Genomic DNA, 27,988 nt, shown 5'->3' on the forward strand with positions numbered 1-27,988 from the left:
GCTGAGCACCAATAATGCCTTAACTAGAGACATTTTAAGAAACAAACAAGTCTGTGTGCCGCCTGAACTACACATCACCATTTAATCATTTTGTATGGTTGCCAGTATTCAAATGTACTTTGCATATTATTATTATTTATGAATATTATCAATAATACATTATTTGTGATGTAACTTAACTCCTGCTTGTCTTTTTACTATACGTAATTGCCTGCGGTTATAGATATAGAAGGGAAGGTGGGGAGAAGTTATATACTATAATACCTTATAAACAGTAAAGTGGTAAGTCTAGGAGATTAGGGATTCTGACAAAGGCTACATATTAATAATTCAATAGGGGAAAGTAGAGCAATATATTACTCTACTAAGATAAAACTTATGCACTTTAATTACGTTTGAATTGTTCGATTTGTAATTTTAAACTATGGAGAAGAGGGGGAGATCAAGGAAAAATGTCCTAATAATTATGGAGGGCACTGTAAATATTAGAGAGTACTTTCTTTGCAATTACTCTCTTGCTATAGGTTTATGGGGCATTGTGATTCCTAGTGGAACAGTTGGGACCTGTTCTGCCATGACATGTTATATTTAAAGAGAAGGAGTGTCCATGTATTTATTGGGGAGGCATATGAAAAGGTTAGTTGATGATGGTTTAAATCCTGCTACATATGGAACTTTTAGGAATCACTGTTACATACCTTAGGTCTTTAGTAGTCCAGCATATACTTTTATATATCAAACAACCATAACTTTTCAAACATGTATTGTTCCCTGAACATTATATAGAGTTTCCAAAAAAACTGAACTCTTTTTCAACTGATTTTTAATATTTTATGCAAAACCAAAATAATAAATTAACACAGTCATATTGTGCTACTCGGCACAACAGTCACAGACCACAGTTACGGTTTTGTGATCATTGCAGCATGGCTGCAGGCACACACTGCAGCAGTCAACTGTTTTGCGGCCCAGTGATGCTGGGCATATGTGGCACCTTCTGCGCTTTTTAGGTGTTTCTTCCACAATCACCGGTTTAACTTTCTCCACACCACAGATCTTCAAAGCGGTCTGTGTTGCCCTTGGCAGCCTTGAAAGCTGTATTCTTCTCTCCAGCCAGGGCCTCAATAGCTGTAGGCCAAGCTTCTCAAGGAAGATTCTCCTCTTGATTGTGTGTCTGGCTTCCCAATCTGGGAATTTTGACAGGAAAACCACCAGAGCATTGATTCCTGCAAGATTGAGGCAATTGAAAAAATAAACCAAAGGCCAGCGCTTTGTTCTTTTTTGAACACTGTAGCATTGACAGAGCGAGTTCACACGGTCCACCGCATCCTTTGTTTTATTATAGTCAAGAATTATGATGGGCTTTCTGGACCCCTGATCAATCTCCTTCTTCTGATGCAATGAAGAAAGCAGAATATCTGCTTTGTTTTTTTTGGGTACGTAAGATACCATGGTCATCTTGCGGCAAAAGCCAAAAAGACTTGACCCCAGCCCTCTAGTTTTGCTTGGCAGAAACTCCCGAGGCACTTCTGTTTTGTTTCTGCGCACTGTGCCCAGGAGTGTGAGGTGCTTGGATAACAAATCCCCAGCAAGTCGGGCACTTGTGAACCACTTATCGATGGTCACGTTTATGCCAGAGTTGTGTATGGGTTCTACCAGTTTATTCACAACAAATTCAGCCAGCCCAGTGCAGCGCCGTGTGCCTTCATGACCAACATATGGCATTCCATTGAAGGTATACGATGTTGCCACGTCGCACATAAGGAACAACTTCAAACCATACTTATCTGGTTTACTGGGCATGAACTGTCGAAAGCTACAGCGCCCTCTAAATGGTATTAACTGCTCGCCAATGGTGACATAGTCACCAACCACATAGTTTTTCTTGCAATTTTCTATGAAAGCACTCCAAAAGGACTGAAAAGGCGCAAATTTGTCGGTGGCTTTCATGGTCAAGCACGTTTCCCAATCATCAAACCTTAGGAAAGCCATTATTTGCTCAAATCTATTGATACTGAATGCAGCTCTGAAGACTGGTCTGCCACTGACACCGCTAGACCAGAGCGACCTCACAGACTCATTTTTGGCACGGTAAACTGCAAGCAGATAAAGGACCCCAATCACTGCCATCATTTCGGTGTCATCAATCGGCGTCCATGAGTTTGAATCTTTGCCTTTGGACTGCAGGTAATATTGTGCATACTTGTTGGTGTTTTCTATCATCATTCGGAGCATATCATTGTCAATAAAGCACAAGAGTGCCTCCATTGCACTCTCCACCTGAGCTGCATTTCCACAAGGTCCTTCTTTTGTTTGGCAACGGTTGTAGGCAGTGTACTTCATGGGAGGGGGCTCGGACGATGACCAGACCAGTCCACTTTTGCTCTTATAAGAAGGTGTTTCAGGTGATGTGGCTTGTGCAGCTGCTCGCCACCCTTCATCTTCATCCTCCTCTTCGTCCAAGTTCTGCCCGTCTACAAGGTCCTTCTCATAATACTTGGGATCCGATGAATCAGAAATATCACTCAGCACTGCCTCATTCTGTTCATCGTCTGCCTCCCCATTGCATGCTTCTGCGTCACTCTCGGACTCGTCATCGGAGATTAGCATCAGGGCTCTTTTAATGGCTTGCTGTGCTGGTGAAGGTTGCATTATTTCTTTTCTTTTCTCTTCTGTTAACTCTGTAAACTCATAAATACCTAAATAATAAGCAACAAGATAGAAACGCAGCTGTAATGAACATATATAGATACAAAGAAATAATGAAATAAGCATGCTTTGTTTGAGAACTGTATACAAAGGCAGTAACTGAAATGCACTTGTTTAAACAAAACATGCATCCTTTAGGCAAATAAGTGATCAAAAAAATAATTTTTAATTATTTTCACATATTTTTGGTAGTAAATTTTTGTGGATGAAAAAGTATGAATCATTGCTTGGCAACACCATCCATACTGTATCATATGAACTCGTGAGAGCTGTGAACATGATGTCATGGGATCAGAGGTATGGATACAAGGAGACTACAATACTTGGAAAATTGTGTGGGAGAGATCTGGTGATGGGGATTTGGGACAGGCCAGGTTTACAACATATTTATTCTTCTTATCCCTAAATATGACAAATAGGTACGTCCTAGTCAAAAATTAAAAAACAAAAAACAAAGTGAAGTAATACGTTAAAAAATGCTTGCCTTAATTCTAGTGGTATTAACAATAAAATACATGAGTTTGTATTAAATGCAGCTGCATATAACTTGGGTATAATCGGAATAACAGAAACATAGTGAAAAAATAGAGATGGACAGGAATACATTACACCGAAAAGGTGTAGGAGCCGCTATTTTTGTGAAGCAGAATTTAAATGGAAGGCTTCTTCAATTAGCTTAGTGAGGATGTTTGGATCCCACTAGACAAGAATTAGGGATAATGCTCGGGGCCATTATATTAGGAGTGTGTTTTAGATCCCCCAATGCAGACAAGAGTTTAAATTTATCCCTTTTAAATAATATTTAAAAAAGCAAGTTTAGAGAAAGATATTATAGTCAAGGGGGATTTTAGTTATCCAAACATACTAGCCTTACAAATACTGGAGCACTGGAAATAGTTTTAAATGTAATCAGTGACTGTCCTTTAACACTGTATGCTACAATACCAATGAAGGGGGGTTAGGGGGGTGGTCTGTGAAGATTTAGTATTCTGTAATAACCAGGAGAGGATTCAGGAGGTGGATGTGATGGAACCATTAGGATCTGGTGACCATAATATAATAGATTACACAGTGTTTTGGCAGAGTGCATATTCAAAAATTAAAACAGTTACAGTTTCATTTTAGTAGGGCATAATCTGAGCAGATACAGCAAAATCTAACTTTCATAAATTGGGATAAGCCAAGTATGGAGACAGCTGAGGAGATATGGGGCAAGTTTAAAAATGTTTTACGTGTAATGCAGGACAAGCGTATACTAAAATTAACAGTAACAAACCAGAGGGTACTCCACAGTGGATAGATAAGGAGCTAAAAAAGAGAAGTTACAAAGGAAAAAATAAAAACAAAACTACATAAACACATATAAGACTAGTAACTCCAACATGAAGCATACGAGAGCATGAGAACAATGGTGAAAAAGGAGGAGATGAGGAAAGCAAAAGACAACTGGAGATAAAATGATGCAGAAAAGGTGAAAGAAGTCATAAATAGATTGCTTCAACAATTTAGAAGTCAAAGAACAATCAAAGTGGGGGTGGAGAGTATCAGAAACAGAAAAGATGAGCTAGAATATGCAAAATAGCAAATGAACTTTGATCTTGCATTTGAAGTTTATGTAGGAGGTACTCAGTGACTTGGAAATCGCAGAGGGAGAAGTATTGCCTGGATGAAATAGCCTGAATCAGAATCACAATTCTTGGCCAAGTATATAAGAAACTTGATTCCAGTTCTCGGGATTCTCTAAGTTACATAATCGACATACACAAAACTGTTAATCACACACCTGAGATTACAAAAAAGAGAGAATGTAAATGTATACAAACACAAAGTGCAGAGTGCAGGAAATGCTGAAATACAAGTATTAACAATATGTAAACAGTATGGCAAGACCCCTGGGTGCCCAGCCTGATTAAGGGGAGTTAACCATTTGTGAGCTTGATGGCCTATGGGGAAAAACTGTTCTAATATCTGCTTGTTTTGGCATATATTAACATTAATTGAAGGAACAAATTCAAAAAGTCAGTCAAACAAAATCAAACAAATTATCAAGACCAGTTGCTGTAGGGCTAGGGTGGTGTACCATGTTAGCCATTATGAATGTAGTAAGAAGTCAAGCAAAATGACCCCTTGTATTGGCCAACTAAAAAAAATTTCAATATGCAAGCTTTCAAGGCAACTCAGATCCCTTTCTCAGGCAAGATGTGCAATGATACAATGATTACATCTTGCCTGAAGAAGGTGTCCAAGTTGCCTCAAAAGCATGCATATTGTAATCTTTTTAGTCAGCCAATAAAAGGGGTCATTTTGCTTGATTTACTTGACTCCTCAATTGCTTAAAGAGGTAGGTGTATAGATATATAAACCCTTGATGCTCATTTTTCAAAGATCTCTGCACACTGGGGAAACCCCTAAAGACTGGAAGCTAGCAAATAACTTGTTGCATAAAAGGAGTTAGTGGGCTGATCCAAGTTACTATAGGCTTGAAAGCCTAACTTGCATCTCAGGTAAATTAAAGCAGGCAGGCAGTGTGTTGTAGTGGTTAAGGCTCTGGACTTCAAACCCTGAGGTTGTGGGTTCAAATCCCGTTACTGACACTGTAACCATGAGCAAGTCGCTTTACCTGCCTGTACTCCAATTGGAAAACCAAAAGAAAGGTAACCAACTGTATCATAAACATTGTTTAACCACCTTGGATAAAAGTGTCAGCCATATAAGTACATATAAATGTAAAGTCTTCATTAAGGAAATAATCAAATAAACCAGCCTCAGTATGGGTATTCAGAGAATGCCTACTCCGGTTCAGTGCCTACTAGAAGACTAACCTATTGCAGAGAAGTTCAGTGTGGAGTCACAGATGCATCTCTTGCCAGATCAGTATTGAAGAAAAATGCCCGCTTGACTCTGTACTTAATATTCCAGTAACTACTCATGCTCAATCGAACATTACATTGACAATGGATGCAAAATCCTCTACTGCAACAAAAAAAAAAAAAAATTTACCCACTTTACCACTACTGAGGTGCTGGTATGTTTACATCCACACTTCCATTTTCTTAACGCACTTACCCAGGACTTTGCAATTTCTCATCATCTCAATGTCCATGTCGAGGGATACACCACAATACCTGTAATTAAAAACATCTCTGTATGTTACGGGTGCCACTTGCACAGTCTGTCCTTCTAGTTTGTCAGCTGGTGTGAACTTAGGCCTTTTACTTCATTCAGTCCTGTATGGCCTTGTGCTCCCATACTGACTGCACTTTTACCACTGAGTTTTGTGGTGTGAGGTCAGTAACAATTAGCAACCAAAAAAGAAATATTAGTTATGAAAGCAACAACAAAATAAATCAAAATGAATGTCTCTTTCAGCATACAATACTTATTTGACTGAAAATGAATGAATATCTCAACAACTGAATTTTTTCTCTCTTTTTTTTTAACAAAAATGGATGGAATACGTTATTGTACAAGACAAAAATAAGCAAAAAGTTGACTTTTGAGAACAGCCTAAACATTGCCATTCTGTACAAAGGCAGAGGTATCTCAAAAAACAAGGACAGTGATGGAAAAAAACCCGAGTGAACTGAGTATCAATAGGCCCTCCTATAACAGAAATTGGTGTAAGTCATCTACCATTTACATCCTTATGTCAACAACAGTAATCCAAACATGCTTATTCTCTAGGTAGGAAAAAGGGTGTACATACAGGTGCATCTCAATAAATTAGAATATCATCAAAAAGTTAATTTCAGTCATTCAATTCAAAAAATGAAACTCATATTATACAGATTCATTATACACAGAGTGATATATTTCAAGCATTTATTTCTTTTCATTTTGCGGATTATGGCCTACAGGTAACAAACTCAAACTTCAGTATCTCAGAAAATTGCAATATTACATAAGATCAATAAAAAAAAAAGATTTTTAATACAGAAATGTTGGCCTACTGAAAAGTATGTCTATGTACGCACTCAATATTTGGTCCGGGCTCCTTTTGAATGAATTACTGCATCAATGCGGTGTGGCATGGAGGCGATTGGCCTGTGGCACTGCTGAGGTGTTATGGAAGCCCAGGATGCTCTGATCACGGCCTTCAGCCCGTCTGCATTGTTGGGTCTGGTGTCTCTCATCTTCTTACTGATAGATTTTCTCTGGGTGGTATTGGTGAAGTAAGTTTGCTGGCAAATTACACACAGTGATACCATGGTCATTAAACCAGGTATTGGTACTTTTGGCAGTGTGGGCAGGTGCCAAGTCCTGCTGGAAAATTAAATCAGCATGTCCATAATGCTTGTCAGCAAAGGGAAGCATGAAGTGCTATAAAATTTCCTGGTAGACGGCTGTGCTGACTTTGGACTTGATAAAATACAGTGGACCGACACCAGCAGATGACATGGCTCCCCAAATCATCACTGAGTGAGGATATGTCACACTGGACTTCAAGTAACTTGGATTCTGTGCCTCTCCACTCTTCTTCCAGACTCTGGGACCATGATTTCCAAATGAAATGCAAAATTTACTTTCATCTGAAAAGAGGACTATGGACCACTGAGCAACTCCAGTCCATTTTCTCCTTAGCCCGGGTAAGACTCTTTTGACATTGTCGCTGGTTCAGGAGTGGCTTGACAGGGAGTGTGACAGTTGTAGCCCACGTCCCGGATACACATGTCTGTGTGTGGTGGCTATTGAAGCACTCCAAGGACTCCAGGCAGAGTCTACTCCTTGTGAATCTCCCCCAAATTCTTGAATGGGCTGTGCTTAACAGCCCTCTCAAGGCTGTGGTTATCCCTATTGCTTGTGCACCTTTTTTTTCTGCTGTTCCTTCCACTCAACTTTCCATTAATATGCTTAGATACAGCACTCTGAACAGCCAGCTTCTTTAGCAATGACCTTTTGTGGCTTACCCGCTTTGTGTGGCCTACTTAACCAGACTGAGAGACCATTTAAAGGCTCAGGACACCTTTACTGTTGTTTTGGGTTAATTAGCTGTGTGGAATGGGACACCAGGAGTCTACAATATTGAACTTTTTCACAATATTCTAATTTTCTGAGATACTGAATTTTGGGTTTTCATTAGCTATAAGCCATAATCAGCAAAATGAAAGGAAATAAACACTTGAAATACATCACTCTGTGTGTAATGAATGTATATAATATATGCGAGTTTCCATTATTGAATTGAATTACTGAAATAAAATTAACCTTTCGATGATATTATAATTTATTAAGATGCACCTGTAAACGCTACAGGCTCAGCATCCCCAAGCTGAAATTCCAATATTCCTAATGGTCAAAAATCCCAAACTAAAACTACTGTTATTAAGTTATGTACTCAAAGTAAACCATGTGTCAGACCGTGTCAAAAGTAGTATAAAAAAAACGGACTGCCATTAAGAGAACGGATAACGAAAAGCCTCAGAAGATTTGTAATTTTATGCAGTAGAACAACACAGTGACTGTAATATCTTTAACAATACCACATACTATATATTTAAATGTAGTGCCACCAAAGCAAAACATTTTTAGTGGACATTTAGGGCATTTTACTGCTCTGTTTAAAGAAATATCATAAAAAACAAATAGTGGTGCCTCACACTTCGAACCATTTTAACTTTGAACTTTCCAGAGTTTGAGTGCAAAATTCGAGTGGAATATGATCTGGAATTCAAATGATACTTCTAAGTTCGAACTATGCACGCAGAGAAAAATAAATGGAGCAACAGATGGTGTTTACACAGTGAGCGTAAAAGTCATCTGTTGTGTAGAATCTTTGTGTTAGTAGACCTGCTGTTGTTGACATACGGGCATAACTCAATTGCTGTATCCAGACTGAGTGAATGAAGCCAGGTCTTTGTAATTAGCAGAATGCAACTGTCCTTAACGGTCTTATTCGCTGCAACTTGCAGCTTCAATTCGTCTATCTTATTTGTGAGGGATCTTGCGTTGGCGAGATAAATAATAGGAAGAGGCAGTTTGCGAGGCCAGCAGGTCAGCCTGCAGATCTGCTTCTGCATCCTGTTCCTGCGCCAACTTTATTTCCTACCTGTGGGGATGGTAATCCAAGGTGAGCCTGGACACCTGGCTATGTCTGCTGGGATGTCATGGAAGCGGAGAAACTCAGCTGTAACAGTCTGCTTGCTGCATAGTTCTATTTTTAGGAGACTGTGCCGGCCGTAGACGTTATTCGCCCAGGAGAACGTCACTGTGATGAACAACAACACATACACAAAAGGACAAACAAAGCACCGATAGGAAGAGCACCGAGCTGCTATGTTTATGGGCGCCACCGTATATTTTCTTTTATTATACAGTATTTACTTATTTTATTTATTGTTTTGATGTTTTCATTTATTATTTAGTGCATTTAATTGTGTTATTTTTACTTTAAATTATGTGTGTTTGCTGTTTAAGTTTATCGAAATGGGTATTGTTTAAGGTCTGGGAATGGATTAATTCACTTTCCATGATTTCTAATGGGGAACAATATTCAGACTTTGAACAAATCAGAGTTCAAATGACATCCCCAAGGCACCACTGTATAAAAAAAGGTGTAATGTATTTTTATTACTAGTCACTAAGCTGAATACTCAGGTTAGGAAATAAGTGGATGGATTATATTAATTTCCTTTAAATTTATTTCACATATACATAATACATGCACAGCACGAGTCTGGAAAAGCTAACAAGACTCATCAATGAAAAAAATAAAAATTCAAATCTGAGACTTTTTATACTCTTTTGAATTTTAGCTGGGAGTAAGTGGGTACATCCATTTTCTGCGGCTGCTTATTACTGTCAGCCGCATTTTACTATTGAAATTGTAACTTGTTATCATGAAGGTGCTCCCCGACACAGTGAAAGATCACACGTAAGGTGGATAACAAAGATGACAGAATGTTGGACTGCAAGCTAGCTGCATTGTGGTTTGAATACAGCCTTATCTCTTAACTTGATTGTATTTTGTTTTGAATACAAAACTACATTCAACTTTTGCTCTTTGTGGTTTTACTTATTTAATACAGATAGCATGAACAACAAATTACCGCATTCCACATTATTTTCAGTTTCTTATTTGCACTCTGCCAGCGCGCATTTTTGTCTTCAGCATCTCTCTGCATTTTATAGTGTGTTTTGCAATTTAAATTGCATGAAATGTTTGGAAAATTAGAGGCTGAAGTTGTTTTAATAAAAAAAAAAAAAAAAGGCCAGGAATGTGATGACTTTGGTGGAGAAAGTGTCACTCTAGCTAGGATATGATAAAAACAGAATATTCCTTTGTGTCTGTGGGCAGTAGAAAAACATGAACAATACATTTAAAAGAAATAAAAAGTAATCTGCAAAAGTACTGTGGCTGGTGCACCAAAAACTTCTGGTACGATGTCTTCAATTGTGTGATAAGGCTCTAGTGAAAATGGAAATCACCTGCCCAAATCCACATTGTGGTAACTTCAACAAAAGCTTCAGGAATTATCGGACATTCAAAAGGGGTCTCCTGTAAAAAAGCAATTTTGATATTCCCTTTTTTAAAAAATAACTCCTTCTTTTAATCAGTATATGGATTACTCTAATGCTGCTAGTACTTAGTTGGTGCTCAACTGTTGAATGTAATGATATTTGTGAAGAATTCTCATGAACATATAAAGTTATTTGATGTAACAGAGTAGTGAGTATGGGAATTGAGCGGAGGAAAAAATATACGTAATTATATATTTTAGAGGGAAAGTGAAGCTGAAGTTAGAAAATGGGTTTTATTAGAAAATGGAATGAACCTTAACAAAACTGATAATCTGAGATATTATATATATATAAATAATTAATAAATAAATAAATAAGAGAGAGATTATTATATATATATATATATATATATATATATATATATATATATATATATATATATATATATATATATATATATATATATATATATATATAGAGATATATATAGAGATATATATAGAGAGAGAGAGAGAGAGACTTCTCGTGTGGGTGGAAGGCTGAAATTTGGCAGGTTCATTCTTTACAGCTGCCTTACAAAAGTTGGGCAGGTTTTATATCGAAATTCTACGCGTAATGGTCATAACTGGAAGCAGTTTTTCTCCATTTACTGTAATAGAGATGAGCTTCAACGCGTGTATGGAGTTTCGTGTGACATCATCACGCCTCACACGTAATCACGCAGTACATAGAAAACCAGGAAGACCTCAAAAAAGCACTGAAGAAAACATGCATTATATAATTGAGAAGGCAGCGAAACAATAAGAACCGAGTTCTGCTACTTCGGAAACAAAGCACGATGTAAACCTACACTTTAAGTTCATAGACAGGCTGCCGCTGGCGTTTGTAATTTAGTGCCTGCCCATATAAGGCCGTCCGTCAGCGGCAATCCAATAGCAAACTGCCACGGGTAAATATTCACGGGTGAAGGACTGTGCTTATGGAGAGGAAGATGAGATGGTCAGGGTGGTGTTTGACACAAACTCAGCGAAACTGCGAGAGAAAGTTTTAAGTGCCAGGACTAAGGTAACATTAAATACAGCCATGGACATCGCATGAGATGGCACCAGCACAGCTGGGAACCTTCGATGCATGTACACGAGCGGCTCCACGTGAACTGGCGCAGTGCACAGATAAAAAGCAACAATTCCAAAGAGAGCTGAACAAAAACCGAATTACACAATTGAAAAGGCAGCAAAAAATATGAAGCGTCTGATAAGCATATTCATAAATGCAGCTACTGTGGAAACAAAGCACACGGTGGAAAAAGTCAATGTCCCGCTAAAGGAAGACAGTGTAAAAAACCCGTGCATGCAGTGTGTCAGGTCTCAGATAAAGAAGAAGACGAGCTGTTTATTGATGCAGTAAGAAACGAATCGATGAAAGAAACCTGTCATCTTTACAACGATTGACAAACACGGAATGTAACTTGAACACAACACATCCTACAAATACGAACCTGATTGAAAGAAATAATGATAATCAAATCCTTGATGATAGCAACACTCAGTAACACTCACAAAACAAATACTGTATATTGACAGTCATGTTACGTTATTTTTAAAATGTTCCCTTTTCTTTTTCTAGCTTTTTTAACACACTACTTCTCCGCTGCGATACGCGGAGATATATATATGTATATATATATATCCCGATCTACATACTCGAATAATGGATACTTTATTCGCCATCAATGATTGTTTTGGTAAAGCCATACTCAGTGTATTCATTAGATGAACGGTAAAAAAGTAAGAGCGAGGGAAGGATGACTTATTGAGGCATGCAGGCTGTAGTCTTGCGTCAACTCTATCTGAATTGCGCGATCACATTTGAAAAATATATCTTTTCAAGTTCTATTTAGTCCATGTGTGTCAAACTCAAGGGCCGCGGGCCACATCCGGCCCGGCGTGTAATTATATCTGGCCCGCGAGATCATTTTATATACTGTATAGGTGTGAGGTTCTGTGTTGTGGAGATTCTCAGGATGGATTGCAGGTGCTCATCTGTGAGGCGACTCCTGTGTGCTGTTTTGTTAGTCTTTATCACTGAGAAGAGCTTCTCACACAGATATGTGCTACCAAACATGCACAAGGTTCGAGCCGCATGTAGACGGACTTTTTGTTCTTCAAAGTCACCAAAGCGCCGTGCAAACTCAGTGCGCCAGTTTATCAGCAAAGTGCGATTTGGGAACACCGTAGTGACGACTTGGTTTAACATTACTTGGCAACAGGGAAAGTGGGGCAAGTTGCACTGGTGAATTTGTGTCTCCCATAAAAGCAGCTTCACTTGAAATCACTTTGTGATTGTGCACGGGTAAAAACGTCCGCTGAAGTGTCAGATTCTTATTTAATTCTTCTGCTTTCTGTATCTTCTGCATTGCATTCAGGTTACCCTGATGTTTTGTCTCATAGTGCCGTCTTAGATTAAATTCTGTAATTACAGCCACATTAGCTCCACAAATGAGACACACGGGTTCAGTAAACATATACTCAGCCTCCCATCGGTTTTAAAGGCTCTATTTTCAGAATCAACTTTTCTCTTCAGCATCATGTGAGCTAGCTTCGCAATAACTTGCAGCATCATAAGGTAGACTTGATTAACGCGGTAAGTGTTCGGCAAGGCAGCTGAAGCACTGCATTATGGGATCTGTAGTTTATTGTGTTACCAGCGCTTCATATACCCGGCTTTAATAACAATAATACAGTATATAAAATGATCTCGGGCGGATATAATTACACGCCGGCCGGATGTGGCCCTGCCCTTGAGTTTGACACATATGGACTAAATAGAACTTGAAAAGATATATTTTTTCAAATGTGATCGCAATTCAGATAGAGTTGACGCGCACTACAGCCTGCATGCCTCAATAAGTCATCCTCCCTCGCTCTTACTTTTTACCGCTCATCTAATGAATACACTGAGTATGGCTTTACCAAAACAATCATTGATGGCTAATAAAGTATCCATTATTCGAGTATGTAGATCGGATATATATATATACATATATATATACCCGCGTATCGCAGCGGAGAAGTAGTGTGTTAAAAAAGCTAGAAAAAGAAAAGGGAACATTTTAAAAATAACGTAACATGACTGTCAATATACAGTATTTGTTTTGTGAGTGTTACTGAGTGTTGCTGTCATCAAGGATTTGATTATCATTATTTCTTTCAATCAGGTTTGTATTTGTAGGATGTGTTGTGTTCAAGTTACATTCCGTGTTTGTCAATCGCTGTAAAGATGACAGGTTTCATTCATCGATTCGTTTCTTACTGCATCAATAAACAGCTGTCTTCTTCTTTATCTGAGACCTGACACACTGCATGCACGGTTTTTTACACTGTCTTCCTTTAGCGGACATTGACTTTTTCCAACGTGTGCTTTGTTTTGGATTTATGAATATGCTTGTATGTATCAGACGCTTCATATTTTTTGCTGCCTTTTCAATTGTGTAATTCGTTTTGTTCAGCTCTTTGGAACTGTTGTTTATCTGTGCACGCGCCAGTTCACGTGAGCCGCCGTGTACATGCATCGAAGGTTCCCAGCTGTGCTGGTGCCATCTCGTGCGATGTCCATGGCTGTATTTAATGTTACCTTAGTCCTGGCACTTAAAACTTTCTCTCGCAGTTTCGCTGAGTTTGTGTCAAACACCACCCTGACCATCTCATCTTCCTCTCCATAAGCACAGTCCTTCACCCGTGAATATTTACCCGTGGCAGTTTGCTATTGGATTGCCGCTGACGGACGGCCTTATATGGGCAGGCACTAAATTACAAACGCCAGCGGCAGCCTGTCTATGAACTTAATTTAAAGTGTAGGTTTACATCATGCTTTGTTTCCGAAGTAGCAGAACTCATGAATATGGTTGTATATGTCACTCGCTCGCTTCTTATTGTTTCGCTGCCTTCTCAATTATATAATGCATGTTTTCTTCAGCGGTTTTTTGAGGTCTTCCTGGTTTTCTATGTACTGCGTGATTACGTGGGAGGCGTGATGATGTCACATGAAACTCCACCCCCACGGCGTTGAAGCTCATCTCCATTATAGTAAATGGAGAAAAACTGCTTCCAGTTATGACCATTACGCGTAGAATTTCGAAATAAAACCTGCCCAACTTTTGTAAGGAATAAGCCTGCCAAATTTCAGCCTTCTACCTACAGAGTGAGAGAGAGAGAGAGAGAGAGAGAGAGAGAGAGAGAGAGAGTGTGAGTGAGTGAGTGAGTGAGTGCCTTTTATTTGTATAGATCTACCCCTAAATGTGCTTTTCTGGAATTAGAATACAGAAACTGAGAATAGACAAGTCAAAGGAAATTTTATGCTTCCAGATAATAAAACAAAGTAATAAGGAATGGAAAGAAGACTGAACAATGTGAATATCTTAATAATTTTAATAACAAAAATATCTTACATTTTTCAACAATGTCAGACAACTCTTTTCTATGGCAAGATATAACTGTGTTTTAATAATTACTTTTTGATATCACATATGTACATTTGATTATTTTCCTATCTATATTTTTGTATACAATACATAAACAAGAAAAAAATAAATTGTTGAGACTCTGACATCCCCATGACCAGACATTCAGTTACTTCCATCTGCGTGTCAGTCAATGGCTTCCAATAAGATTAGCATTTCTTCTTTTAACCTTTTCTATTTCCTATAAATTTTCCAATTTTAAAATTCCCAATTATTAGGTCATAGTGTTGGTTATATATGCCATCAGTTTTTTTTATTACAAGCAATAACATTATGTGTCAAGTGATGTCGTAAGCATGGAGGGCTGCAATTACTCTCTGTTGAATTCAGTACAGGTATCTACATTTAACTGATTGGAATGAGTAAGAAAAGCACATACCTCTCTATAGAAGGTCCCATAGTTGACAAAACACAATGCCATGAGGATGAAGGAATTGCCTGCTGAGGGGTTTGTGATGAGACACAGACCTGAGAGAATCTATAAAAACAAATTGCTGCAGCATTTCAAGGTTGCAAGAGCACAGTGGGCTTGCTAATTCTTAAATGGAATAAGTATGGAACAACCAAGACCCTTCCTAGAGCTGGCTGGCTGTCCTACCAGACTGAGCAAATAGGGGAGAGGGGTCATGGTAAGAAAGGTGATCATGAACATAATGGCCACTCTGGCTGAGCTCCAGAGACCCTGTGTGGAAATGAGAGAAACTTCCAGAAAGACAACCATCACTGCAAAACTAATCTGGGCTTTATGGCAAAGGGGCTGGACGATACATGAAAGTCTACTGGGAGTTACATAAAGCACCCAAAGGACTCAAAAATATGAGAAACAAGATTATCTGGTCTGATGAAATCAAAGCAGAACTGTTTGGCTTCAAATGTAAGTGTTAAACCAGGCACCATTCATCATCTGTGCAATAACATTTCAGTCACTGCTTCCCTCTTGATAGTGTAATATGCATGTTAGATAGATGGATGGATGGTTAGTTAGTTAGTTAGTTAATCCCAAGGGGAAATTCACATAATCCAGCAGCAGTATACGGATACAAAAAAATAATAAAAAAAAATATATAAAATTAAATAGAAATAAAAATGCATGTAAAATAGAGGGCGATTATGCTGAAGTAACAGGGGCAGGGGTGGGACTGTCCCTGTGAAGTCTCGATTTTCTCAAAATTTAAATTTTTAATTAAGTCTTCCAGCATGTCTAAGCACGTTTTTCTCCCACCACACAACCAAGTATCAGGGGAAAGGGTTTGAATGACAAGTTGATATTCTCTTCCAGTACCAAAAATCCCAAAATGCTGGTACCAAACTATTGTACGTTTTGGATTTTTTTGTACTTTGCCAGTACTGGTATACCATGCAACCCTAATGCAGAGATATTCTTAATGAAAACCTGCAATAGAGTGCACTGGATCTTAAACTGGGACAAAGATTCTCCTTCCATCAGGATAATGACAGAAAGCACAAAGACAACACAGGAGTTGCTTAGGGTCAATTCTGTGAATGTTCTCAAGTGCCCCAGATTAGCTAAGACTTAAACCAAATTGCACATCTCTAAGACCCGAGAACTGCCGTCCACCAATGGTTTCCATTCAGCCTGACAAATATTGGAAGGATCTGCAGAGAAGAATGTCAGACATTTCCACAAGCCAAGTGACTGAACCATGCTGTGTCAAATATAAGAAGACTTGGAAGGCTGGAATCACTGCCAAAAGGTGCTTTGATGAAGTACTAACTAAAGGTTCAGAATTCTTGTGTGTGAGATAAAAAAAATAGCAACATTTTCTAAATTATTTTCGCTTTGTCACTCTGTGTTACTGAGTATCATCAATGCAGAAAAAAGAATTTAAAAGATTTTATTTTAAGGCTGGGTACTTTTCTATTACCGTGACACAATTTAAAGCGCCATGTGCCTGTAGCCTTAGAATTTTGGAGACTAATTTTCATATTAGGAGGTTCCGGAGAGTTATTTTATTAAGATTAGAGACCCAGGTTACTGTTGCTGCCCGGTTTGTGAGGTTAAGTTTAGGATTTGGGTAGGGGTAGATTGCCTGATTTGGAGCTGTGCGTCACAATAATAGAAAAGATTGAAAAGTACCTAAGGCTGCAACATAACAAAATGTGAAAAAGTGAGGAAGTCTAAATACTTTCTGAAGGCACTGTGTGTGTGTGTGTGTGTGTGTATGTGTTTTATATATTGCATCATGTTTATCCATTTATGTTTCAATATTATGTATTACTGTATTTGTTACAATTCATTTTCTTTATAGTATACAGGGCTGAAGAGTCGGAGACAATTTTGGGTACCTGGAGTCAGCACATAAATTTTAATTGTAATGTAAAAAATACAGCAAGTTGAAATGTCCAATTTCACAAATAATAGTCAAAATTAAGTACTTGTCCGATGTAAGAATAAAGCCAAGTGCATAGTTGTGTTACTCCTAGTGTGAAGTTCAGCTGAGCTATTATACAACCTGACATTCACATATTGTAATCTGGATTATGGTACACTACAAAAAGTGTTTTCATTTTGTTTCAGATATAATGTGTCTAACAAGTTCATTTGAGTGTAAACAAGTGTAATGGTGTAGGTGGAGGTGTGTGCGATGGCCTGATGTGTGTTCAGGGGTTCTTGTCTTTTGTTTAAACTAATCAATACAGCAGAGAGTAAGCTTCCTAGCCAGTAGTTCTGTGGTTAAATAGTGTGCATGTTGCCTTCCTTCAATCAACATGGAAAATACATTCGCATATTAAATACAGATGAGTCAGAAGTACTGGAAACTAAGGACTCGAAGGATTTATCTACGGACTCCACAGCTACTATAATCATTGAATAGCCCCCAGGACTCAAAAGCTAAAGTGTGCTTAACAAGAATTTTCTACAGAAAATTTTACAAGGTTTTGGCATTTCTTGTTCTCATTTACTTAAAAGCATTCCGATACTAATATGACTAAAATAGAAATTAAAAATACAACAACCTTTAATGCCTTATCAGAATGGCAGCTACTGGTGGTCTATTTTATCTTGGGAGGAAAAAAAGGAAATTTACAACTCTTTGTGGAAAAAATAATTTTTAAGAAAACTGTAAATGCTGTCTGTTTGATTCTTAGCTTTTTCTTGATTTGTTAGTTTTATGTCATGAAGCACAATATGTCTCTATGACTGTGAGCATTGAAAAACCAGTAGATGAATCATGAGAGACATGAACAAGTAAATCTAAGGGTCAAAACAAAGAAGAAAAATAGCCAAGCCACCAGACAATAATCAGAAGTCTAAGGCAAAAAGAAAGTCAAATATCAGAATACAATCCTAACGAGAGAGAGAGAGAGAGAGAGAGAGAGAGAGGTTAGGAGCACACGCTGATACCGCACATTGCCGCACCCACCATACGACACACCACCTCAGGATCCCAGATTTGGACCAGAGTGCAGCCATGCAACGGGTGACACCCTAGCACCACACTAGTTCAGATGGAATGGAACAGTGTGAGGTTTTTTTATGGTGGCTGGAGTGCCAATTCTGCCACCAACCCCAAAGTTTTTCCCTGCAGGTTGCAGGGCTGGATGCAGATTAATGTCATACCCAGAACGGAGCAATTGCAGGTTAAGGGCCTTGCTCAAAGTCCCAACAGAGCAGAGTCCCTTTTGACAGTTACGGGATTTGAACCGGCAAACTTCTGATTGTCAGTGCAGATCCCTAGCCTCAGAGCCACGCCCACATCCGCTAGGCCCTACTTGAAAAATAACTTCACATTAGGGCTGGGAGTTAAAAACGATAATTACTGCAAAATAACTTTTTCTCAATAGAACTATAAGACATGATCGGTAAATGTAGATACAACTCATTCCTTCCATGTTTTGATAGAAAACACAGAAAGCCAATGACGATGAGAACGTCGTCGCATCAAACCAATCATGTGGCTGGAACACATGTCTTTTGTCTATGTATTTGTGGGATTGTGTCCCAACCATTAAAAACAGTTGGAACCTATACAAAGGAAAGGATACCATACAGAGCTTTGATTTTATATTAATACCTACTTTATTTGGAAATGACCAAAGAATTTACTTTGTGTTCTTTTGTAAAACCTGAAAGCTTTAAGATTTTTAGCTTTAGATTTTTTTAAATTGAGATTTTATTTTATTTACAGTATTTGGAGTTGACCAACAAATTTATTGTCTTCTCTTGTAAAACTTGAAAGCTTTTGACAGGTCAGAATTGAGACTTTGTTTTACTTATTTTATTTTCTTGGAATTGACCAAAGAAATTAGGTATGCATCTTGTTTTGTGTTCTCCTGTAACACTTGAAGCTTTTGACAGGTCAGAATTAAGTTTTTAATTTATTAGTTATACCTATTATTTGTCATGTTCAACTTCTGATAGAAAATGAATAATATTTAAAACAAAGTTAACCTTAAATCTTCACATCTCACATAGGAGTAGAAAGCAACATTTAAGCTTAACAGGAATAGTGATTTGATTTATATCGTGATATACATTGAGATCGACTAATATGAAAAAAAATTCTCTTTATAAGACTTTTTTCCATTTCGCTCAACCCTACTTCACACACACTAAAGCAGGGTCGGCCCCTGCACTAAAGGCTCTTGAGATTGTCTTGTGACCTCTTTCATAGCATTTTTAAAACAAAGAAAGAAAGATGGAAACAAAAGGGAACTTTCTTAATTAAATTCCAATTGTGGAATCCGCATATATTAAAACCCAAAAATGGACAAAAATATACATTTAATGCTACATCTTCTGTTTGAAATAAGATTTATTTTGACTAATTGACCAATTTTTTAGTTAACAAAAATTCAAATAAAACTAAGCAATGCCAAAATGAATGCACCACTACTTTTACCTGACAAAGTTACAATGTCACCAGAAATGTTCTGGCAATTTAAAAGGTTCATTTGTATATACAGAGTCTTTGCATGCCGTTTCTGACAGCTCTGTATTAACATCCTTAGGCGCTCTCCATTGCTACGTACAGTCACTGAAGCATCCAATACTCCACTTGAAGGAATATACATAAATATAATTCCTTGTTTATCAGATACTTTCTGCAAAAATCTGCTTAGTGGGCTTTAATATCTGCACACTCCCAATTACATGGAAATGATTGAAAATGGAAGTTCTGAAATTAATGCCAGACATTGAAGGGAAATACAAAAGTAATAAACAAAGCTAGCACAGTATAAATGATTTGGTGAACTTAAAGTTTGCCATTATGTTATTAACGGATTAAAAAAAAAAAACTACAGCAGATCTGACATTTCAAAACACATTTATTAGTTCAGTGTAAAGGCAACAAAGTCATGTTCTTGTGTATCACAATACCCCTATGCCTAATAATGAGTTTATATGTAGCACCTACCTTCTCCAGAAAGACTTGAACAAATTTTTTTTCCAGTCCTGTTCATATCAGATTCCAAACCCTCAGACTTCATATGGATGGACTGATGACTGCTTGGAGTGAAGCCAAATCCAGTTCTCTCTGAAAACACATACTGGGAGACAGACTCCAGTTTAATGTCTTCTTCTTTCACATCGATTACAGTTTCATTTTTCTGAATGTCGAGGCTGCCGTGTTTTGACTCTTCTTTAATGCCATTTTCCCAAAATTCACAATCCTCCACCTTAACGTCCTGGGAAAGTTGCACATATTCCCATTCACAGTCTTCTTCTTTAATGCCCACACTTCTCTTCTCCAAGTTTTCCCTAAAATGGAGGCCCGCGTGTAATGGTTCATTATCCATTTCATTCTCCTTATTCTCTTTTTCTGTGCATGCCTTATCAGATGTATAGCCCAATCTAAGAGACTCTTGGTTAACTGCACTTCTCTCCTCCATGTTGTACTTCAGAGCTATGCTGATGACACACAGCTGTATTTATCAATAGCGCCTGACGACCCCGACTCTCTTGATTCACTGGTACAATGTCTTACTTGAGTTTCTGAATGGATCAGTAGTAATTTTCTCAAACTAAATAAGGAGAAAACAGACATTTTAGTGATTGGCAAAAATGGATATAATGAGGCTATTAGAAATAAACTTGATACATTAGGATTAAAAGTCAAGACAGAGAAAGAATTTAGGGGTAACTATGGACTCTGACCTGAATTTTAAATCACATATCAATCACATTACCAGGACAGCATTTTTTCCACTTAAGAAATATAGCAAAAGTTAGACCTCTTATAACACTGCAAGATACTAAGAAATTAGTTCACGCTTTTGTTTTCAATCGACTAGATTACTGTAATGCACTCCTCTCAAGACTACCCAAGACAGACATCAATTGATTGCAACGAATTCAGAATGCAGCTGCTAGAATCTTAACTAGAAAAAGAAAATCCAAGCAGCTCTCTCCAGTTTTGATGTCACTACACTGGTTACCTGTGTCATTTAGAATGGACTTTAAAATACTGCTTATGGTTTACAAAGCCTTAAACAATCTCGCTCCATCTTATATTTCAGAATGTCTTACACCTTACACTCCAAATCGTAAGCTTAGATCTTCAAATGAGCGTCTGCTTAGCATTCCAAGAGCTAAACTTAAAAGAAGTGGTGAGGCGGCCTTCTGCTGTTATGCACTTAAAACCTGAAATAGCTTGCCAAAAGGAATTTGCCAGGCTAATACAGTGAAGCACTTTTAAAAAAACTGCTAAAAACACATTACTTTAACATGGTTTTCTCATAGCTTCATTTTAATTTAATCCTGATATTCTGTATATTGAATTAAATTATTATTATTCATGGTGACTCCGTAATCCATACTAACCCCTACATTCTCTTCTGGTCTTTTTCCATTTTTCTGTGGTGGCAATCTGCGCCACCACCACCTAATCAAAGCACCGTGATGTCCCTACATTGTTGGATTAAAGGCCCGAAAACTACATGACCGTCATCATCAAGTTCTTCAATGTGAACCCTGAATACAATGAGGACTGATTGAGGTCATTTATGTTTGGTAGAATGCCTAGTGGGGGCTGGGTGGTCTCATGGCCTTGGAACCCCTGCAGATTTTATTTTTTTTCTCCATTTTTTTTTTTTTTTTAATGTTAATTTGTGTTCCCTTATTTTAATTCTTATTTATTTTGCCTTTTTTCCCCTCTTTCTTCATCATGTAAAACACTTCCAGCTACATCATTTGTATGAAAACGTGCTATAGAAATAAATGTTGTTCAGCTATTGGAAATGAAAATTTCCTTTTCCTTATCTGTAAACGAAATACAGCAGAATATATTGAAAACTACACCAAAAAGCACTGAACACATTTGAATCAGTTTCTCCAGTCATCCCTTGTGACTCATTATCCTTTAGCACCTTGTGTCTGGACTTTCTCTAGTATGCCGCTCCTTACAATATGGAGTCCAAAATTGAACCCCATGTATGGTTATTTCAGCTCAAATCTGAATCTGGGCCCTACCCAGAATACATTTCTAGTGAATTCTCCATTTAAATCCATGTTTATTTATCCTTAAAATACCTGTAATACCTTGTAGGTATGCTGCCTTCATAACTGCATAAAGTAACTGACCTATGAGACACGTTAAGCTACCTGATCTATACCTATAGGGTGGTCCAGATCTAACTATGCAATTTTCATTACACTATAACTTAAGTGTATTACATAGAAAATCACCTGAAAAATCCCGGACCATTGAGAAGTGTGTGAACTAACGACATGAAGAATCGTCTTCGCGCTGAACTGGAATCGTCCCCGCATAAATCAAAGTCATCCAGACGATCTGGATCTGAATAATTAGATCTGGACCACACTGTACAAGGCTCAACTTGATCACAACTGAATATACGTGTGGTTTTCTACATAATTACCCACTATGTAACATTTTTGAAAATATGTATTAAGTGTATTCTTATGAAGTCCCTGGCAAATGAATAAGACTCTATAACCTTTCTGCTGTTGCTAGACTGCAAATCATACTGCTAGATTACAAATCATACATTTTGTCACTATGTTTCACTCTGTACGTTTACTGTAATACAATGTTAACATGTTAAGCGGGTTTGCACAAATGAATATTTCAGAAAAACATTAATCTAGAGCATTTATTATTCCCTTTTCATGCATTTTATTACTTCTTTATTTTTTATTACTCTCGATTGCCTATGTAGCAGTTCCCTTCTAGGTAAAAAAAATAAGAAAAACTAATTAGGGTTGGTTGTTGTATCACTATAATAGTTAATAGTCACAATTACTTCTCTTGAAAGTGTTTTATTAACTAATTAGCAAATTAGAGATAGTGCTGCCAAGTTCAGGTGATGTCCTGATCTCTCCATTAAGACTGTACGTTTACTGAACTTTTTGGTATTTTTGTTCACCACATCGCTGGTGCAAACTACCACCGCTTTGATCATTTATGACAGGGCAACACTTTTAAAAAAATTGGGAACCAGTTTACTCACTTATTTCGTGACAATCTACCTATTGATCCCACGTGTCCAGGGGAGATTCTCAGTGAGATCCTATATGATGCAATAACAAAAAGGTGCTACAGGAGCAAAACCACGATGATGGAGAAACACACACCAATGCAAAAAGGCCTGCATTTGGAACAGACTGAGGAATAAACCATATCATCCTCCAGTTTCCTGCTCACAAGTGTCAAATCACTCAAAAACAAGATGGATTTTCTTCAAGCCAGGATTAAATTCCAACAGGGCATCACATGGCTTTCACCTGCAACACCGGACCGAGCTGTAACCCCATCCGAGTATTTCTCAGTCTTTCGGATGGACAGAATGGCTGAATACGGTAAAGTAAAAGGTGGAGGTGTCTGTTTTATGATAAACAATAAATGGTGCGATCCCAGGAATATCTCGACTCTTTTACACTCCTGCTCTACTGATCCAGAACATCGGATACTCGCCTGCCGCATGAGTATTCTGCTGTTATCACCTCTGTCTATATTAACCCTCAAGCTAACATAGGTAAGGCTTTGTCTAAACTCTACAATACGCTTAGTGACCATTTAATCAATTAATGGACGCAGGGGACTTTAACAAAGCTAACCTCAGATGGGTCCTGCTGAGCTTTCACCAGCACATCACATGCCCAGCCAGAGGGGGATAAACACACTGGACCATTGTTGTACTCAGTTCAAGCCAGGCTACAGCGTGTTTTCATAACCAGTGTTAGGCAGGTTGGACCATGCCATCTTTTTCCCTCCTCCCCAAGTATAAACACCACATCATGAGAGAGGGTCTGGTAATGACAGAGAAGAAATGCTGGTCCGCCCAATCAAATGCCATACTACAGGTTGCCCTTGATGACAAGGAATGGGATGTGATCCAGTCAAACTCTAACAACATCAACAAGTCTATGGATGCAGCTATCAGCTTTGTTGCTATGCTAGCAGAGTCCACTGTTCCAACAAAAACAATCCTGGGTTTCCTTAATCAGAAGCCGTGGGTAGACAAAACCATCCGAGAAGCAGTGAGCGTGAGATTATAGTGAGTACAAGGCAGCTTGCTACTCTCTAAGTAGGGTTTTATAGAAGGCAAAGAGGCAGTACAAGGAAAAAGAGGAGTTTAACTTTCATCTGGGGGACAGCAGATGAATGTGACAAAGACTACAGACCATTAAGGACTTTAGAGGTAAATCCACTGTGTGTGTTGACTCTTCTGTGGCTGACGGTCTGAATGCTTTCTATGCCCAGTTTGACATTAACAGAGCTAGCATTAACTTGCTAGGACTGCTCAGAACAGTGGAGTTATGGTTTCTGTTTCATAGTGCAATGTTCTTCACGCTCCGAGCTGGCAGAACTGCCAGAAAGTACCAGGTCGGGATGGAATCTCCAGGCATATTCTTAAATTATGTGCCAGGCAGCTAGCTGGAGTGCTTCTATCCACCCTTAATGACTCTTTAGCCCAGTATGTGGTTCCAACCTGTTTAAAGAAAATTGTTATTGTTACTGTACCCATAAAGAGCCTTAATGATTATCGCACTGTAGCACTCACGTCTCTGGTCATAAAATGATTCAAGGGGATTATTAAAGACTCCATCTGTTCTTTCCTTCCAAGTGACTTTGATCCACTCCAGTTTGCATACCATACAAACAGGTCTATAGATGATGCCATTTTGCATATTCTACACACCTCTTAGTCATATGTAGATAGCAACAAGGATATTTATGCAATATTGTTGTTTATAGTCTACAGCTCTGCCTTTAACACCATTGTCTCCTAATTGGACCTGGAACTGAAAACTCCCCTCTGTGGGTGAATTGCCTAACAGGCAGGCCTCAGATGGTGTGATCAGGCAACTGCTTCTCCAACACAATCATGGTTAACACAGGAGTTCCACAAGGCTATGTACTGAATTCTCTGCTGTACCCCTTTATACACACGATTGTGTGGCCAAACACAACTCCAACACCATTATTAAGTTTGCTGATGATACAATAGTCTTAGGCCTCATTTCCGACGAGGACGAGGTAGAGAGCTTAGCTGTATAGCGCCAAGTTCATAACCTCTCACTGAATGTCAGCAAGACCAATGAGGTAGTGGTGGAAGCAGCAGCAGATCGACGGCACCTACAGCATAAATGGAGTTCCTGTTGAGATGGTGAGCGGCTTCAAGAGTCTGGGTGTGTACATCACCGAAGACCTAACACGGACCCAGCACACACATACTCAAGTCAGGAAGGCAAACCAGTGCCTTCATCACCTGAGAAAATTCAAGGTCTCGCCAATCATTTTGAATACTTTTTACACTGGCACCATAGAGAGCATCCTAACACAGAGCTGTACATTACGGTTTGGGAACTGCTCAGTCCAAGATCACATAAACCTGCAGAGAGTATCTTAAGGTCAGCATTGCCTTCTCTGCAGGATAACTACACCAAGCAATGCAGGACCAGGGTAATTAAAGTGATTATGGACTCTACTCACCCCAACAACAGATTGTTCATCCTACTCAACCCAGGCAAACCTAAAACTCTGTTTAACCTACAGCACAGACACATTACAATTTTTACTGCTACTACTATTTCAGATTGACTAAATTTTAATCTAGTTTAACTTTATTTAATTCAAATTAGTTAATTTCATTCTTTTTTTTTTATCTTTTTCTTAATTTTATTATTCATTCTATTGTGCGTTTGCTTTTGCTTTGCACAACCTTGGAGTAGGTTAGCTTTTTCATTTCACTGCCTGTTGAACCTGTGTAATGTAGTGTGTGACAAATAAACCTATTAAATATTGAATCTGTTATCTCTTCATGCATTCACTGAGGGTTTACATATTTGATATAAATGTATACTTCAATCAGGACATAACAAATCCATTACATTGCTCTTGACAATCTCAGAAAAAAAAAATTACAAAAGGTTATCTAAGCTTCTTTTGTTAAATATTTTTGCAATTTTCTGTCTTAAAATTTTTAAGTTGAGTGGCCTTGACCCCAAGTCACACTGAACTGGATTATGCTCATTAAAAAAAATAAATATTTATCAGGATGGTACTCAGTGCCAACAGGACAGTTCCTACCACTGTGACCCTGAATTTGACTAAGTTAACTCAGTATGGGTTGTATAGTGCTCTACACCGAGTTCAGAGGCACAGAGTAATAGTGTGCTTTAGAAGGCTAAGTAAATACAAGGGGCTTTAGATCTCAATACTTCCACGACATCTCCAGTACAAATTCACTTGAGTCTTACAGAGAATTATGTCTGATCAGATACCTCCTCTCAGTTTATTCAATATTACAATAGTAATTTCTGAGGAATACAGAAATGTGATCGGACAACTAAATTGGGGGATGCAGGGGTCATCCACATGTAATTTAACATTACCAAGATGAAGACGACAATGGTGGTGGACTTCCAGAGTGCCTCTTAGGTAAATCACTATCATTGGGGACTGCTAAAAATACCTGGGTGCCCACCTGAACAGTATTAGAGTGGCTGAACAGCAGAGACCTGCTGTACAATTTTATTTATTTATTTATTTTTTTTCTCCGGCCGTCTGGAGTTATTTTTTGTTTTTTCTGTCCCCCCTGGCCATTGGACCTTAGTCTTATTCTATGTTAATTAATGTTGACTTATTTTATTTTCTTACTGCGTCTCTTATTTTTTTATTCTTCATTATGTAAAGCACTTTGAGCTACATTTTTTTATATGAAAATGTGCTATATAAATAAATGTTGTTGTTGTTGTACAAAAAGGGCCAGACTAGGCTATTTTTGAGGACACTCTGGTCCTTTGATATCTACAATAGGCTTTCAATCTATTGTGGACTGCCTGTAGAGTAACACCAGCATCTTAAATAAACTGAATCAGGAAGACCAGCCGCAGTGTAAGACTGAATCTGGACTCACTCCAGGAAGTGTCAGAATAGAGAATGGCGGTAGAATCAGGGTTCACTGTGACTAATGCTATCCACTCCATGGTGTGTTGCCCTGGGGCACTATCAGCTACAAGCATATGCTCACACCAAGTCATGCCACTTGCAGAAGGATTCTGCACTTGTGAGTAGCATTGATAAAGGGGTAAGACAGTCAAGGGGGAGAAGTTTGTTTCTTGGTGCAAAAGAGAACTGTCTGCACCTTAACATTAGCAAAACCAAGGAACGAAATTCGTGTACATACAGCCATATAACCAGGCACAACTGCGCGCGTGCTCATACACCGAGTATTATATTGTGCACTCCAAAACTGATGCATGGAATTGTAAAAATACGCGGATGGAGAAGGAGAAGGAGAATGAGAATGAATATTAACGAGTGACGACCGCTATGTGTCTGGACGAAATACATTCGAAATGAGACTAAAAATGAAAGTGTAATGAGCTGTGCACACCCAGACCAAGTATAGACACTTAAATATACTTGGTGGACGCTCATGCAGCACCCGTACGACCAAACGGAACTGCTGAAAGGTCAAAAATGTCTCAAACAAATCCCCCTGTCCACTAACTGTTTGCATCTTTTACCGAGCGTGTGGACGTCGAATCCATGAATATAGAAAGTACAATTCACCTTGAACAAAACCCAACGTGGTGAAGACCAATGACTCCCTGCATGTCAGACTCAGACACGCACACGAGGAACTTCTGCGTACAGCTTGTTAACTACGGTCTGTGAGTTTTATCTACAGCTGACTTTATACACTGTTGCAGGTATATCTTTTTTACACTCTTCTACCGCCAATTTATATTGTAAGTACATACCTTATTACGGGCTCGTCAACACAACATCACAGCTCACTCAATCTAGCTTCACCGTCATTTTCCGTCGCACTTGTGACGACGTAATCGTATTTCTCGTTGTCTTC

General features: G+C 38.4%; 1 protein-coding gene across 3 annotated transcripts; it reads right to left on the bottom strand.

Annotated features, from left to right (window-relative positions):
- Positions 1–442: 442 nt before the first annotated feature.
- Positions 443–27,988, bottom strand: LOC120533171 (piggyBac transposable element-derived protein 4-like). Of its 3 annotated transcripts, none has more exons than XM_039759900.1 (3): positions 27,885–27,988; positions 5,776–5,834; positions 443–2,699 (listed from the first exon to the last, which is right to left on the bottom strand). In XM_039759900.1, the coding sequence occupies exons 2-3, from the start codon at positions 5,810–5,812 to the stop codon at positions 874–876; spliced, it is 1,863 nt and encodes a 620-aa protein (XP_039615834.1). In that variant the 5' UTR covers positions 5,813–5,834; positions 27,885–27,988; the 3' UTR covers positions 443–873. The 3 variants fall into 3 exon arrangements, with proteins under 3 accessions (XP_039615834.1, XP_039615833.1, XP_039615832.1); XM_039759899.1 differs by lacking the exon at positions 27,885–27,988 and adding an exon at positions 20,068–20,150; XM_039759898.1 differs by lacking the exon at positions 5,776–5,834 and adding an exon at positions 20,068–20,674 and having other exon boundaries at positions 780–2,699.

This window comes from Polypterus senegalus, chromosome 8 (assembly GCF_016835505.1).
Source record: "Polypterus senegalus isolate Bchr_013 chromosome 8, ASM1683550v1, whole genome shotgun sequence".
Taxonomy (NCBI): domain Eukaryota; kingdom Metazoa; phylum Chordata; class Cladistia; order Polypteriformes; family Polypteridae; genus Polypterus; species Polypterus senegalus.

Excerpts from the sequence above, each read along its gene's own strand:
- LOC120533171 (XM_039759898.1), bottom strand. The coding sequence starts at position 20,542 with ATGGAGGAGAGAAGTGCAGTTAACCAAGAGTCTCTTAGATTGGGCTAT. Across the intron at positions 2,700-20,067 it reads TTCAAGTCTTTCTGGAGAAG|GTATTTATGAGTTTACAGAG; the intron begins GTAGGTGCTACA and ends CTTATTATTTAG.